This window comes from Corylus avellana, chromosome ca9 (assembly GCF_901000735.1).
Source record: "Corylus avellana chromosome ca9, CavTom2PMs-1.0".
In the NCBI taxonomy this organism is placed as follows: domain Eukaryota; kingdom Viridiplantae; phylum Streptophyta; class Magnoliopsida; order Fagales; family Betulaceae; genus Corylus; species Corylus avellana.
The window spans coordinates 1,587,314-1,604,198 of NC_081549.1; the positions used below are offsets into that span (position 1 = coordinate 1,587,314).

General features: G+C 34.6%; 2 protein-coding genes across 2 annotated transcripts; one reads left to right on the top strand and one right to left on the bottom strand.

The window, feature by feature from the left end:
• Positions 1–3,303: 3,303 nt before the first annotated feature.
• LOC132191716 (fructose-bisphosphate aldolase 6, cytosolic) lies at positions 3,304–6,334 on the top strand. The gene is made up of 3 exons (XM_059606809.1): positions 3,304–3,491; positions 4,754–4,981; positions 5,256–6,334. Exons 1-3 carry the CDS (start codon positions 3,464–3,466, stop codon positions 6,074–6,076), a joined length of 1,077 nt encoding a protein of 358 aa, XP_059462792.1. The 5' UTR covers positions 3,304–3,463; the 3' UTR covers positions 6,077–6,334.
• A 5,426-nt stretch (positions 6,335–11,760) lies between these two features.
• Positions 11,761–14,831, bottom strand: LOC132191761 (trihelix transcription factor PTL). Its single transcript, XM_059606851.1, has 2 exons — positions 14,241–14,831; positions 11,761–13,363 (listed from the first exon to the last, which is right to left on the bottom strand). Exons 1-2 carry the CDS (start codon positions 14,672–14,674, stop codon positions 12,109–12,111), a joined length of 1,689 nt encoding a protein of 562 aa, XP_059462834.1. The 5' UTR covers positions 14,675–14,831; the 3' UTR covers positions 11,761–12,108.
• Positions 14,832–16,885: the final 2,054 nt, after the last annotated feature.

Sequence of the window (16,885 nt, forward strand, 5' to 3'; positions counted from 1 at the left end):
AGAATGCATATGAGAATTTCACAATTACAGAAATGGTAGACACAAAGAAGAAAAACAAAATAAATAAAGAAATTCATAGGACTATTTGGATCGAACAAATGAAAGACACGTAGAATTAAAGTGGTTCGGCCTATAGTCTAGATCCACACGCTAAAGCCTTTTTGGCTACATCTTTCATTGATATTTGATTTGACTGAAAAGTTCTATTTATAGAGCGTAATTTGAATAATTTCCTTTTTTTTTTTTTTTTTTAATAAATCTCTTAAATGAAGGTTAACAAATTCCTTAATTTATGGAATACAAATCAACATTAATCATAAAATGATTTCTATCCTTAACAAATAAAGTATGTGATATATATTATTAGTAGTACGTAATTTTCACATGCATTTTTAAAATGTATGTGAGAATTTCGTAAATGCATGTGACAATTACGTGTTCTAAAAACAAATATCAATTAAATTGACAAAGTTAAAAAAAAAAAAAAAAAAAAAAATTCCTATAACCTGTTTGAAAAATACTTTTATTGTGACTTCCATTTTGCTTTAAAAAGAAAAAAAAAAAAGAAAAAAAAAAAAGGATGTCATGCTATATTGGGCGTGATAAAAAAGATGCTAATACGTGTGAGTGACCTATGAATGCATTGTATTTTTAGAGTTAGTTTTTTTTTTTGTAAACTATCTTTAGAGTTAGTTTGATTATATATATAATAGAAGTAAGGTTTATGTTGACTTCTAAGTAGTGAGAAATGGTGGATGAGAAAAGACCCCCGCGAAGCATGCACTATGACTTCATGAAATGAAATACAATATGTACATGTCAGAAGGGAGTGACATTAGATGCAGATTTGTATAAACAATTTCAAAATGACGGCAGGTTGAGTTGGAATGGTATAATAATAATAATGCAATAAATAAATGTTAAATCGGAGGAGACATTCACGGGACTTGCATCCCAATGAATTCACTATGCACAAACAACAAAGGAAACGAAATGCTTTGAAATTGAGATTAATTTAGAACATAAAATTCAGGTTTTACTGTTATAGAACATTAATAATATAATTAATCCCGATATCCCAAACATACCAAAACCAGTTGTCACCCCACCAATAGCAAGATATATAATATAATGAATAAAATAACTGCTTATTTGATTGATAATATATAAAGGGAAAATTAACATTTGTCTTTAATGTACGTGTTTTTTTATAAATGTCATATTCTATATTAATCATATTAAAAATGTATATTTTAAAACAAATATCAGTTTAATAAGCTATATTAGACAATTTTTTTTCTAAACTAATTAAAGAAAATTTTGTCTATATATATAAGACCAAAGATATTTTAACCATTTGCATTAACCTTTTATTTTTAGGACATAAATTTCGTTCAAACTAATCTAGAGGAAATATTCTTAAACCCATTTAAAATAGTGTCAAATGTCTATAAATATTTAAAACGCACATTAAATTTTTAAGGTCACTAATTGTAGTTTTCTAACTTAAACTAACGTTTTTAAATGTTTATAGATATTTGTCATTATTTTAAGTGGGTTGAAAGATATTTTCTTCAGACTGATTTGAAAGAAATTTCTGTCCTTATTTTTATTTGTATGTTCCTCCATAACCATTCACTTAAATAAGAGAAAAAAATTTGATTGGTAACCTATTGGGATCAAACAAGTGATTTTTCTTGCCAATTCATATCCTTTATTGCCTATAATGAATTGCGATTTGATTTAAAATTATATTTTTACTTGCAGAGTCAAAAACACTTTAAAAATTCATAATCTCAATAACTATAATAATACAGTTTGGTTGATTTACACTACTTGAACACTTTCAATAATCTTATTTGTTTTTATCGAAAATCACTACAAATTTTGAGAGGTAAATCTCCCGGGTAAAATTTAACGACATCTCTCAAACTCACCTCATTTTACTGTCTAAATTAAATTTTATAAATCTAAGAGCGTATATATTATCACATAATTTAAAATTTATAAATAATATAACACAATTTAGATGGTTAATTAAGATTAAAAAAAATTATAAAAAAAATTATCTCCATTTCAACTCATCCTTCAAAATAAGTACTAATGATGGGAAGGAAGGGCAGGTAAAGTGGTATCGAGGAGCACCTAAAGGTAATAGAAACCCGAACCTAACCTAGCCCGAGGTATAGGTGTCGCTCTCGTTTTCTACGTATTCCAACCAACCAACCAACCCCTCCAGCTCAGATTTCACCGTCAACCCCACTGAATTTGGTTGGCTGGTTTTTCCTTTACCACGGTTTGACCCTTCCTACCCACCTAATTATCACGGAAGCGGTTTTGGGAAACTTTTAGGAACGCCAACCGGACTCTAGAAACAAGAAGAAACGCCCACCAATTGCCTTTTACGGCCAGCATTTTTCTTGCTTACCAGTTTTACCCTTCCTTTATTATACATTTTCTTGAGCCCCAAGCCTAGGGTCTCCAGAGCCCAATATGAACATCTATCGTTTGAAGGATTTCCCAAGAAAAGAAAAACGGGAAGGAAATTGATTTTTCTCAACCTTCAAGAAAAATACAAATACCCTTTCAAAAAAAGAAAAAAAGAAAAAAAGAAAAGAAAAAACAAATACAAAATTATTTTTAATAGTGAGAAATATATATATATATATTATGGAGTTTATATTTGAAACAAATATTTTGATGGGATCCATTTAAAAAATTATTTGACTATTTTTTGAGAGTAGTAGTATATGCTACTTACTTGATCGTGTCAATCTACCATTGGATCAATTAAATTATTTTTAAGGTAAACCAACATTGTCAAGTCATTATAGTAAGCTATTTAATGAGATATTAGTATAGTACACAATATTACTCATTTGTTTCTTGTAATATGACCAAATTACTCGATTGGCTCAATTCGTAACATTAGGAAAACCCTCTAATTTAACCTTATTGCTTACCAGTTACATTCATACAAGAATTTGTCAATAAATATTATTAAAGGTATTACAATTTTTATTATAAAATATTTACAAATTAATGTAATAGTTTCTTTCGACCCACATTTATCATGTAAATTACTAAATAACAAATCATATAACACTCGATTTCATAAAATTGTAATGTGGTTGCACTAAAAATTTGTAGTGACCAAACATTTTTCTTTGTAAAAAATGCTCCACAAATACATCATCTAACCCGGTTGGGCCCTTGAAGAGAGCACTTCGCAACAACTGGCCCAAGGACAAAACCGTGAAAACAGCGTCGTTATCTCCAACGTTGCTTGCGGAAAAAGCCAACCACGGGTAGCAACGATACCGATACCTACTTACCTTTCTTTGCTTCTCCTAAATAAAAACCCTAACCCCCCACACTTTCATTCCTGTCTTCGTCTCTATCTCTATACGCTCACCTCTCGCTCTCTCGCAGAACACGCACTTTCAGTCTGTTTTTATCGAAAATGTCGGCTTTCAAGGGCAAATACCATGGTAGCTTTTTTTGTTTTTCCTCGTTTCCTCGTATTTGCTTCGTATATGTTTGGTTTATCACTTGCTTTGCATAGATCTGGAAATTGTGTTCGGTGCTATCAGTTTTTTTGGGTCAGTAATTGATGGAGATACGCTGTGTGCGTTTAGTAATCGTTAATCAACGCTTGTTAATTAAAACCCCTTTTGTTGCCGATTAATCTAGATCTGGATCTTTCCCAGTTGATCTCAAGGCGCTAATAGCCCAGATCCGTTTGTGAAAATTGAAATTGTTTTTTTTTGTTTTTGTTTTAATTTTTGTTTATATAGTTTTTGTTTATATATATATATATATAAATTTTTTTTTGTGAGATCTTCCATATGCTAGGCTTTTTGTTAGTAAAAGATGAATCGAATATGGACTATGAATCAGAGAAGTATAGTTTTGTTTTTTACATTTCTTAGTCAAGCTTAAAAGAGTAAACCCTACATGAAAACTATGGTTCGGATTTGGTATTTGTTTATATCAAATGTGAGATCTATTATTTTTGAAATTATGGGGTTTTGGATCACTACGAATAAGCCAAAAACCTCTGTTGTTCGAGATATATTTCATGTTATAATCCTCAATTTTCTTATAGACCTGTTTGTCCATAAATATTGGTAATTTTTTGAGTTGTATATCCCTTGAGAAGTTTTTGTTTGAAATCTAGAATTGCTGATTTTTATAGATTGAAGGAAAAATTGTTCGGGCCAATATAGTTTCTATAGTATGGAATGATCCTAGTTCTTTTTGTATCTCTAGATAGGTTTGTAATTTAAAGGTTTAAATTTGATCTTGTCTACTTTCATGCCTCTACAGTTAAGATAGAGGTGAAATTTGAATAATTTAATAATTGTATGGATTTTGAAAATTTCACCGTCCTGTGGTCAAACAGTCATTGCATTTGGGTTATTTAGTGATGAAAGTTTTGCTGCCAACAATTTTAATGTAGCTTCTTTATTCACCAAATTTAATGTTGCATTTTTTGAAAGATCAGAATTATTAGCGGATTTGAAAATTTGTAATGAATAACTTTATCCGTGGTCATTGTGTTAACCCATAAGCATTTGCCTCTCGGTATTTCACCTTGTGATAGGGTTTTTAACAAGCATCAGGGTTTTTTATTTGGACAATTCTTGTGATTGTTTCAGTTCAGTGCATCCGTGTGACCGACAACTAAAGAATTTTCCAGAGTTGTTTATTTTGTCATAAAAATGTTTTATTAAATTTTCGTGCTTTTCAGATGAGCTCATTGCCAATGCTGCATACATTGGTACCCCTGGAAAGGGTATTCTTGCTGCTGATGAGTCAACTGGCACAATCGGCAAGCGTCTTTCAAGCATTAATGTTGAGAATGTTGAGGAGAACAGGCGAGCCCTCCGTGAGCTTCTCTTCACCACACCCGGTGCCCTCAAATACCTCAGTGGTGTAATTCTCTTTGAGGAAACCCTCTATCAGAAGACTGCCGCAGGTTTTGTGATCAATTCTGTATTGATTAATCTGAATGCTTTTAATCTTTGTTTAATATTCTTATGGTAAAAGGATATGTTGGTACTCATTTACCATCGCTGTATAGTCTAAATTGTGTCCTATTTCAGTGTCTAGGTTTTATTACAATATTTTGAAATTAATAGGTTTTGTGCAAGATTTTGAATGGCCTGTCAGATTCTTTTACTTTTTTGGGCCTTTTGGTGCTGTTTCTTTCTCCTGATAATGTAAAATCTTTACTTTATTATACCTTGCAGGTCAACCCTTTGTTGAGCTTTTGAAGGAAAATGGTGTTCTCCCTGGTATCAAGGTTGACAAGGGCACCGTTGTGCTTGCTGGAACCAATGGTGAGACCACCACCCAGGGTCTTGATGGCCTTGCACAGCGTTGCCAGAAGTACTATGAAGCTGGAGCTCGGTTTGCCAAATGGCGTGCTGTGCTCAATATTGGCGTTACTGAGCCATCTCAGCTGTCCATCAACGAAAATGCCAATGGGTTGGCCCGATATGCTATCATCTGCCAGGAGAATGGCCTGGTCCCCATCGTTGAGCCTGAGATCCTTGTCGATGGATCCCATGATATTGAGAAGTGTGCTGATGTGACCGAACGTGTCCTTGCTGCTTGCTACAAAGCTCTAAATGATCACCATGTTCTGCTTGAGGGAACTTTGTTGAAACCCAACATGGTGACCCCCGGTTCTGAGGCACCAAAGGTTGCACCAGAGGTGATTGCTGAGCACACCGTTAGGGCTCTACAGCGAACAATGCCCCCTGCTGTTCCTGCTGTTGTGTTCTTGTCTGGTGGCCAGAGTGAGGAGGAGGCAACCGTCAACCTTAATGCCATGAACAAACTCAAGGGAAAGAAGCCATGGACTCTTTCCTTCTCCTTTGGTCGGGCCCTTCAGTCGAGCACTCTCAAGGCATGGGGAGGAAAGCCAGAAAATGTTGCCAAGGCCCAGGCTGCATTCCTTGCTAGGGCAAAGGCCAACTCAGAGGCAACTCTTGGAATTTACAAGGGTGATGCAAAACTGGGTGAGGGTGCCTCGGAGAGCCTTCACGTTAAGGGCTACAAGTACTGATGAAATTTAGCTTCTAGTGGTTGTTTGTGTTTTGTTTTGGAGAGAGTTGATGGCGCTACTGGTATAAGTTTGTCCTTTGCCAGAGTACGGACTCATTTTCAACGTTCTTTTGTTTTCTCAGTTATATTAGGACGGTGGTAGTGTAATAAAGCTCGAGCATGGTGAGCTTGGGTTTTTTTGGTTGAGAACTGCCTATATTTCTCTGATCTTAAACCAAGTATTTCTGAATTATTTACTGTTGCTTCATATTACAATTTACTGAGAATGGGACTTCTAGCTCTGGTTGATTGATTTTATTTATAGCTTCTCTGATCTATTGTGGACTTTCCTCTGCAAATGACATTGCAATTCTTGAGGTTTAAGTAGGGGTCGCAAAATAGGTGGCAAAATAAGTAGCTGACATGGCCTCTGCCCTGATTAATTTATATACGAATACGACTTGTTTAGTTAAATGGGTTGGCGGATCTGTCACGATTATAATATAGAAAGTAGTCAGGTAACTTGACACGACTTGTTTAACCCGTTTAAAATAACTTGGTTATATTGGGTTGCCATGATTCAACACGATCTGCGGTCTTGGTAGGTAACTCAATATGTCTTGTTAAAAAAGTTTTAAACCCTAATTTTTTTTTTTAAAAAATGTAATAATAATAATACCAATAACATTGTTAACAATAACAATGTTAATGGTAATAAACGATATACGACAGTTGTTAATTGTTGACATTGTTAATTGTTAACAATGTTAATAAACCATTAACATTGTTAACAAGTTGTTAATTTTTAATTACTTATATAGTCTTAGTGTGCACATTCAATATACGACAGTGTTTACCCATTCAAATTTTTAATGACCTCAAGTGTGTGGTCGGATGATCTGGGCTATTTTAAGTAAATATGCCGAGCCTAGTTTTGACTATTCTTTTTGGGTATCACTTAGATGTGTCTAATGCGTACTTATCTTAGGATAAATGGTAACATAGCCAATTCGGTATATATCATGTGGCTTAGGATTATTGCAATGTAATACAAGCTCAATATATGCCTAATTTGCACCCTTACAATCCAAATCCACACATTCATTATCAAAAATAGGAGGCTTAGATCAGCACATTCACAAAATTAGTAATTTTCAACTCTATACATATTAGATAATCCATTTATAATACAGCTAGGAGATTTTTTTTACTTAAAAAAAAAAAAAAAAAATTAAACAACCTGCCAGACCCGGTTCGACCCCCCAAACCTGAACAGTAACCGGGTCTAGCAAGTTGACCCGTCAAATATGAAATTAATCGGGTCTTAATCGAATAAACCCGATTAAGATCCGAACCTGATAAGGCCAAACCTAATACCTATTTTTTCGTATCGTGTTCGTATCAAATTCGCAAGTTGTGTCAAAATTGCAGGCCTTAGGTTGAAGTTAGGTTTTGAGAAAAAAAAAAAAAAAAACAAGAAAAAAAAAAAAATTGTTCTTCAAACGGACTGTCCTACCCTGAAGGATCAGATTGATTCAATTGTTGGAAATCCGCCAACATTAGCTTGAACGGTTGGTACATGCCCATATATATATATATATATATAAAGAGGTGGGAGATTCCAATAAACCACAAAAAAATCAGTAATGAGACACTTATAAAAAACAAAATTTTAGTAATGAGACAATTATGATTGTTTAATATTCTTGGTCCAGCTTTGAAGAAAAGGGCCAAAAAAATCTTCTAAAGCCCAAGCTCTATTGGGCTTGAGTAGTGGACCTTTGCAAGGCCCGTAGAGGTCTACAGTTTTAATTAAATTTATGATCAAATGGACGGAGTCTCATCAATCGTATCTCTACTATTGAGTTCGTGGACTCCAATAATTTGATTCATTTTTTTAATTGTTTTTTTTTTTTTGTCTCTTTCCCAGATGGCAAATTAGCAATCAGGAGATATTTATGAGCACAACACGAGATTGAATTCATTTAGTCATTTGACTTGACGCAATGCTGCACCCTTATGCCTTAGCTAGCCTTATAGGGTAGAATAATGCACTGGATACCAAGACGTCAGAGCATGACATGGCAGGAATATGGAAAGTGTTATGACACTTGGCACTGGTCCCAGTTCTTCAGACTTCTCGCACAATATTGCCTATTGGGCCTGACCTCTGAATTACTCATTAAATAAAAGTTAAAAAAAAAAAAAAAAACCTTTGGATATGTTTATCAACAGTTTTGAAAAGTTTTTTTTTTCTTTATCTTTTAATTTGAAAAAATTGTTGATATGATATAAATTTGAAAAGTAATTTTTGTGAGGATCCATTAAGAAAATTGTTTTAATAATTGTTTTGGAAATTTTTTTGTATTTTTAGAGGAACAAATAATAAATTTTTATTTTGACAAAATACAAACAAATGCAAAACTAACTTCTTACTTAGAAAAAAATTAAATAGAAATGTTTTGCTACTTTTTTATTATTATTGATTGCAGCTCGAGAATGTAAAGCACGAGCGTTTTTTTTTTTTTTTTTGACATGTTCATATAAGAAAAAGAGAGGAGATTCGAACTAGTGACTTTCACTTCAACTACCCCTTGAGTGTATTTATATTCGGTTAAAGGAAAAAGTTTTAAATTGGGCCCGGCCCATAGTCATTTTTTTTTTTTTTTCATTCTTATATTACGACTTCGTTTCCTCAAATACGAGGCCATGAATAAACTCTCAGGAAAAACAAAAGGCATAGGTGTAACGCGGAAATCATAGGCCGACATGAAAGTTATACGATGGGCTTTGTAATTTAAGTAAAGTCATATCTCTTCTGTCTAATGAATACTAGAAATTTGGCCCAAAAAGGAAAAACATGTAATAAATAGAAGAACTCTTTGGATTCAACACCCGTAATAAATGGAATAATAATAAAAAAAAAACCCTGTAATAAATAAAACCTAAAAACAAAATTGATAAATAAATTATCTTGTTATATAATTTTTTAAATGACATACTACTCCAATTATATATAACAAAATGAAATCTTAATCGTAAATTATATCTTATTTCTTAATAGAGATATTGGATTTAGAATCCAATGATCAATAACCTTCCCTTCCTATTTATTTATTTTTCGTCATTTGTTTTTCCTTTTGTTTGTCAAGAATGCAATGATCTTAAGATCACTTATTAAATAATTGGTCAATTCGTTTGATAATGTCACGAGATCGGATGTTTGAGTGAGTAGGGTAGCGGTGTACTCATAGTTTATCCTGACAAAGAGACGGGTCATTAAATAACCATATCTTAAAGGGATTTCACATTAAAAAAAAAAAAAAAAAAAGAGTTAAAAATTTTAGATGAGAGAATTGATTTGATTTGATTTTTTTTTTTTTTTTCTTTTTAGGATGGTGGATGAGGCATTGATGGTTGCCGTTTATGGGCAACAATAATTAAAGCAGTAGCAGTTTTATGGTTAATTTGGGGTACATACAAAGAATGGCAAGGCACTTTTTATGTAGAGCTCAGTTAGTAGTCGCATCGATGGCATCACCAAAAAGCTCGATCCCCAGTTGAATTTGATATGTAATTTCGTTTTAAAACTGTCTCTAGGCCTTGGGACAAGGAAGCTGGGAAAGAGGGCATGCAGGGGAAGAGAGAGATATTCATATCCATAATACATATGCAAAAAGCTGCAGGAAAAGAAAGGTCTGGTACTTTTGACACAGTGATAATGACTGTAATGTCTTTCTTTCTTTCTTTCCCTTCTTGTTTGGTTCGCCCTGGTGGGAAGCTTCTTTACTCCTTCCTATGGGTACGGCCAGTCCCTGTCGAGGAGTGTGATGCATGCATTGACACATTTTCTGTGGATCATAATAGACTATGCATGAAAGTGTACCATGACGCTTATTTTGGAAGAAAGAGTAAGGTTGCTGCAAACCCATCCCATCTCTCCATCCTTTTTTCTGTCCTATTGTGCTAAATATGTCTCCCCCTTTTCCTCCTCATCTTCACATTTCTAGGGATCCTTTTTTTTCTTTCTTTACGTAGACCTATTTTTATTTGATGTTATTTATATATGGTTTGATCATATCCGAGTATTCTATAATTGTTTTAACTCTCGTAATCAAATAAGTAATTGTGAGAGAGCCTCGAATGAAATTTGTTTGCTCGAATATTTTCGAGAAGGTTTTAAGCCATGTAAAGAGTGCATTGGACAAGTAAGCCATTCATTTAGTGTCTTTCATTAATCTCCAAAGGAGGCAATGGAAAATAGATACAGTAGTAAGCTTCTGCAAGCTGCTATTTTCATGAAAGTTCCCATCCCAAGCATTACGAATGCCATAGACCTAATTTATTTCTTGTTAAATAAATCCAATTAAACAGCTTAATTCCCATTTAAAAAAAAAAAAAAAAAATCCACGTATTATTGACTTCCACATTAGCTTCAAAACCACCTAGCACGAAAATCTATGCTATTTTTTTGTAGCGAATATCCATGAAGACTAGTACGCTTAACTTGTCAAAATGTAGGGATCGATATGAATAGTGATGACAAACAGATGTTAATCTCGTTTCTTTTCTCAATATTATTTGTTGAAAGTTTTGTTTTCGATTAGTAAAGCACTTAGGTTAACTTCCTTGATAATATCTCTTATTTACACATAATTGCATAAACCCTATAAGATCACATAATTCCATATATAAGATAACATGTATTGCATATTTACTTGTACCAAAAACAAAACAAAAAAAAAACATTTTTCTTATACGTTGGAATTCTTTTTTCGCTTGATTGCTTAAAATCGCTCACAAGGTTGTCAATTGAAGAGCGACCACCCACGTAATGTAAATGAAGGTGATGATCAATCCGGAAATTCAAAATTCTTCTATATTTTCCCAGCCGTAAATCTACTCTAATTTGGGAATATTATCACAAACAAAGTCTATATATCCAAATTATTGTCAATCCACATAGTCTTCAAAGTTGAAATAAATAAATATATATCTCTTCCTTGTTGCTCTTAACAAAATGACTAAATAGCTCTGTTTCTGACTCAGATCTCTTGCAATGCAAGATCCTTGTTATTAGCTCTACCCAGTAGGGTATGTGAGCGGAGATTCCTACCCGAATAAGAGACTCCCTTGGGCAGGGTAATCCTGCTTAAGTAGGAGCTTCTCGCTCACAATTCTCCTGCTATTATCTCTACTCAGCAGGGTATGTAAGAGGGGATTCTTACCCTAACAGGAAATTCCCTTGGGCAGGGTAACCCTGCTTAAGTAGGAGCTCCTCTCTCACAATTTTTCTGTTATTACCCCTGTCTTTTTCTCTTTAAGCAGGAAATGACAGGGGATCTGAATCCATTTTCCTGGTAATATATGCATTGTATTTGGTTGTGGTGAAAAGAATATTTTTCCACAAGAATAGTTGGAAAATAAAATTATTAATTAAACACAAGAAGACAAAGTACTTTAGACATTTTGTTCATACACTGATCATGATAATCTTTAACGTGTTAATTACTTAAGTAGCACCTCATCCTCCCTTTCCCTCTATTAGGACATGTGAAGAACATTATTATCTAAATTATAGCTATCTCACAAACACACCCAAAGACATCTACGTACTTGATTGATGTTTTTTTTCTATGGGTGCAAAAATTAGAGAAGATCGAACATGCAGAATTTAATAAGGGTATGGAAGTGAACACAATAATAACACCATAAAAAGGGGAAATTTAGCACAAAAAAGGAAAACTTACAGAAACGTTTTGATCGATGATAATTACTCAACACTTTGAGCAATATCGCAACCTCAGTTACTCAATAAACTGATAATTAAAACACAAACCCATTATTTTAATCTCAAATATTATCCTAAATTCTAATACCTATACATAAATATCCTCAGTCAGTTCTTTCCTTACATATCGTAAAATCCAATATTTTTACCAAGAGGCCGGCATTAATTAATTTCAAATCTCTTACCTCTTTAAACGAGTCAACTACCATTCCCGCCCACCAAAGTTCCTCTCCCCCTTCTGATTACAACAACTTAACAAACGACTAGCCGTTGTGATCGCCTTTGTTGAGTTTTAGACCATAATTTTCCCACAAGTTCTCCCCATCACCCATCAAGAAGGGAAACGCGCAGCTGTCGTGCACAGAGTTTCCGGCATTGGAATTGGAAGGGGAAGAAGTACCATCATTCCCTTGTAGTCTTACCGTCTCCGGCTCCGGATCGCCGATTTCGCAGTAGCCGCCTCCTCCTCCGGCATGGTTGTAGAGGGAGGACGACTGATGGTGATCGTGACTATTCTGAAAGTAACCGCAGCTTCTTGAATTCTCCTTTCTCTTCTTGTTATTAGTCTTTCTCGGATAATTGTTAATGCTCTCCCATTTGTCTTTGTACATCAAAGCACTTCTATCGTACCCCAAACAAGCCATTTTTCCTGCTATTTCCTCCCACAGAACCTCCTCCGAACACCCGCTTTGCCGGAATCTTAAATCCAAGGATGTTCTCAATTGTATTAGCCTCGTAATCTCAGACTCAGGCCAGCTTTGGTCACCTTTCACGCCATTATTTAGTATTTCACTTCCATCCTCATTCTGGTTTTCGCTGTGGTTTTGAATTTCCGGAGCCTTTATAATTTCGCTCCCGGTTAGCTTTTGCAAAGCCTCCATTAAAGCAGAATCTCTAGCTTCAATCCAAGCACGCTCTTTAGCCCAAAATTTGTGCTCCCTCTCTATCCTGGCTGCCTCTTGCTTCCTCCATTCTTCCTCTCTTATCGTCCTCTCTTGTTCCTTCTGTTCGAGGCCTTTCATCAGCTTCTCCAACCATGCCTCTTGTTTCTCCATTAACTTCCTCATCTGAGAATCGATGAACTCCTTTATCTTCGCCTTCCAGCTTCTTCCACCTTTTCTCCTCCTCCTCATCTTCTCTATCGAATCATTCTCCGGCCCCGCCAGCGCCGCCCCGGTGCTATGATTGTTGTCGTCGGAGGAAGAGGTGTCGTAGTCAGAGGAATTAGAGAGGCTTAGGCTATCACAATGCTTTTGAGATTGAAAGCCCTCTTGGTTTGCTTGAGTGGTGGTATGAAATCGTAGACTGTTTCCAGGAAAATGAGTTTCTGGGATCACTGAAGTCGCATTGCTGGTTTCTCCATAGAGGGCTTCGAGTTGTCGAAAGAACCTGTAATGCTTACCATCTTGTCTTCCAGCCTTACCTTCCTTTGTTTTCTTGTAATATTTATACAAGTTTTCAAACTTCTCCCTGCATTTCTTTCCACTTCTTTGGTACCCATGTTCCTCAGACATGATCCTGCCAAAGCCAAAAAAAAAAAAAAAAAAAAAAAAAAAGGGGAAGAAGAAGAAAGATATGAAAGAACTAGTTAAAATTTCTATAGGAAAAGACATGAGGATAGAAGGGAACCCTAGATGGCATTGTAAAACGAATAAAAATAATATAAAATAAAATAAAACAACCCATCAAGGTTCATATGGTGTTGATCTTAGATAATGCTGCTCCTTAATCTCATATGCCTTTTTTGCTGAGTAATTACAGTTGATAATAAAGATGGATCTTTGATAGGGGAGTTCTGGCTACAAAATGCCTTTTTTATCAGATAGAATCAGTAGTGGGTACTTCAGCCACAATTTTACCACAAAAAAAAAAAAAAAAAAAAAAATGTAAAACTTGCACTTAAAAGAAGGGTACACATTTTAAAAAACAGATAACGAGTCAGTACTGGAAGAGCCATTCTAACGATCAGCCATTAATTTTTCTAACTTGGAAATTGAAAGTCTCCAAATGATCGAACTTCATATATAGTCTATCCATTTTCTAACTTGAAACCGGTTTAGATAGACATAAATCCCTTCCAAAGTATTCAAATATAACAACTAAAACAGTAGGAGCAGTAATTTTTCTCTATACTCCCAAGTAACGTGGGCAAACCACTGAATCCTTCTCCTTCAATATCATCAATGTTAGAATATATGCTGATATTTGTCTGACTCATTTATTTTCTTGCCTAGATTGATCATATTCTCTTGTACGTATATGTTGATTTTATTCATCAATAAAAAGAGAGTGGGAGAGAAAGTGAGATAGCAAAAAAGTTTTAATGATAAAAGAAAAGGAGGAGGAGGAGGAAGAAGAAGAAGATGGAGGAGGAGGATTAGGGCACATAATATACCTGGAAACTTCATCCCACAAGGGACCCTTTTGATTAGCCTCTTTGAACTTAGGATCAAGGCGAGATCTGACCTCAAGAAGAGTGAGAGTCTCTTGTCTGGGCCATCTTCCGGTGCCGCCGTCGGGTCCTAAGCAGCCAGTGTCGGCCTCAAAGCCACTGAGAGAAGGAGTGGAAGCAGAAGTGGTGAGAGTAATGGTGGGAGTAGTGGCGGCAGTGGAAGCAGAATCAGAGCGGAAATCATGAAGCGCACGGGGAACCATCTCAGCCCCTACTTGACGACCCACCATCATCATGTCGTAGTGGTGGCTGGGCGGGAAGTTTCGGTGGTGGGAAGAGAAGAGCTCTGGCGGCGGTTGTGGGATGGTCGGCAAATGGGTCCTACCGTTCATGAGCTGCCTGAGATCGGGCATGCCATACTGATCCTCCATTTCCATGGGGTTTGAAATATGAGAAAAACAAAAAGAAAAAAAAGGGCTATGAAGAAAGATAAAGGTAGTGAGAGATAGAGATAGAGATAGAGAGAGAGAGAAACAGAGAGGAGCGGCAGACTCGGATCGTGTCGTCCACGAAAAAGCTCGAATTTATGCACAGGACAATGGTCCCATCTCTGTGTCTAAGTGTAAGTAATGTGTAACTCTCTCTCTCTCTGTCTTTTGAAATGGGTTTCCTCGTTCTGTGTAGGGTCTTTGTTTCAGTACAGTGAGGTTGAGAGTGTCTGAGATTTTTTATTTTTATTATTATTATTATTTTTAAATAGAGAAATGCTAATTCTTTATCTTTTATTTATTTCTACCCATTTTTTTCTTCAGATTCACCGTTATTAAAATTGTAAGGAGTGTTTGAACAAGGATGGCTTTGGAGATGAGAATTCGTGTTTGCATGGTAGTTCGAGTGAACATAAACATAATATTATATAGATTAATTTTAATGTAATTTATTTAATTAAATGAATTAAGCTTTTTAATTTTAACATAATAATTTTGTATTAAATTTACGAGTTATGTCAAAAATTGTTTAACGTATATCAATTGTCGAGTGTTAATTATGTTAAAACATGAGTATTAGATAAATAAATTTATTTAATTAAATAGATTAAACTCTTTAAACCTAACCCCTATTAATTCATTAAATCCTGCTCTAAGACAATATAAAGAACATGAGAGAACAAAAGGGAACATATTCGTAATAAGGGGCCAGTGAATGAGTGACACGTGGAGAGATGCAAGATGACGAAGGGAGTGCAGAACTTATGTGCCTGGTGACGCATGGACAGTGCCTAGGATCCTGCCTTTTGACCGTCTCCCTCCGAGCGACGACAGCGTGTATGAATTAGAGGAGTATACCAACTCAGCTTCTTCATCAATAGCTCGCATAGATTTGACTTGAGTTTTATTCATTTAATAAATAAATGAATTAAACTTGCTTAATAATTTTAAATCAATTCTTGAATTAATCAAATTTAATTCGGTTTAGATTCGTGAATTGCTTATTTTATTTATATATATATATATATATATAGGAACTCGATTCAATTAATCCTTTTCAGCTAGCTAGCTCTTTAAATTAAAACCCATACAAATTTTTATGTGTTTAAACTTTAAATATTAGAATATACATGTAATATATATAAAATATGAAATATCTATTTTTTCTTTAAAAATAGTGCTGTGAATTCTCTTCATTTTCTCCTTTCTTCCTTTTGTTATTTGGTTGATTAATTACACTTTGTTTTTTTGAAGGCTATATGCATTAGTTTCATTGATTTATAGTTTCTATATAACAATAATGGGCATTTCAATTAAATAATGAAAGAAGTGATGGCTAGAGACTAGATGTGCAAATTTAGAAACATGACTTATGCTGTAAAAGTTGCAACTATCTTAAATATAATTGTTTCTCTAATAATTCCAATAAATTAATTCAAAATTTCAAATTTGATGTAAAAAAAAAAAGCTAGAAATTGTTGTAATCCTTCAAAAAAAAAAAAAAAAATCTACAAAACGATTTTATTGTTAATTGGAGAAGCTTTATAAATAAAAACGTGATCCAATGCCTCCAACAATGTTTTTTGTTGGTCAAGAAAAAATAAAAAATAGTGTTATAAATTAAGAAAAAGAACATCGGCTGGCCCATTATCACTCAAAACTGGTTTTGGAATCCAAACCCACGACCCAATTATCTAAGACACAAAGCTACAAAATGATCAAAAGAGCCACCTAATTTTTGGTCCTTGCTGTTTTCCTCTCTCTCTCTCTCTCTCTCTGTCTTCTCTCTCTGTCTCTCTCTATCTCTTGATCTCGTGGGTGTAGCTTTTGAGAGGGATAGTGAAGCCGCAACCGAGGCTTAAATTAGTGAGCTCGAGGATCCCCTATCATTGTTGACACCCTTGTAGATTTGGTACAAAAATCCCCAAGTAAGGCGGGAGGAAAAAGGCTCAAGTTTTGAGCACTTGGCAAGCGAGAAACTTAAGATAAGTGTCTCTTATCACTACTAGGGTTCTAAGAATTAATGAAGATGCTCACTATTGGAGTTCTGATAAAAGAAATCGAGTAGAAGAGTGTTAAAGTACTTGAAGAACTGGTAGAAGAGGGAGGGTTTGTTGGTTCGAGGTTAGCTCCTTTGGTTATTTGAGTCAAGGTCAAGCA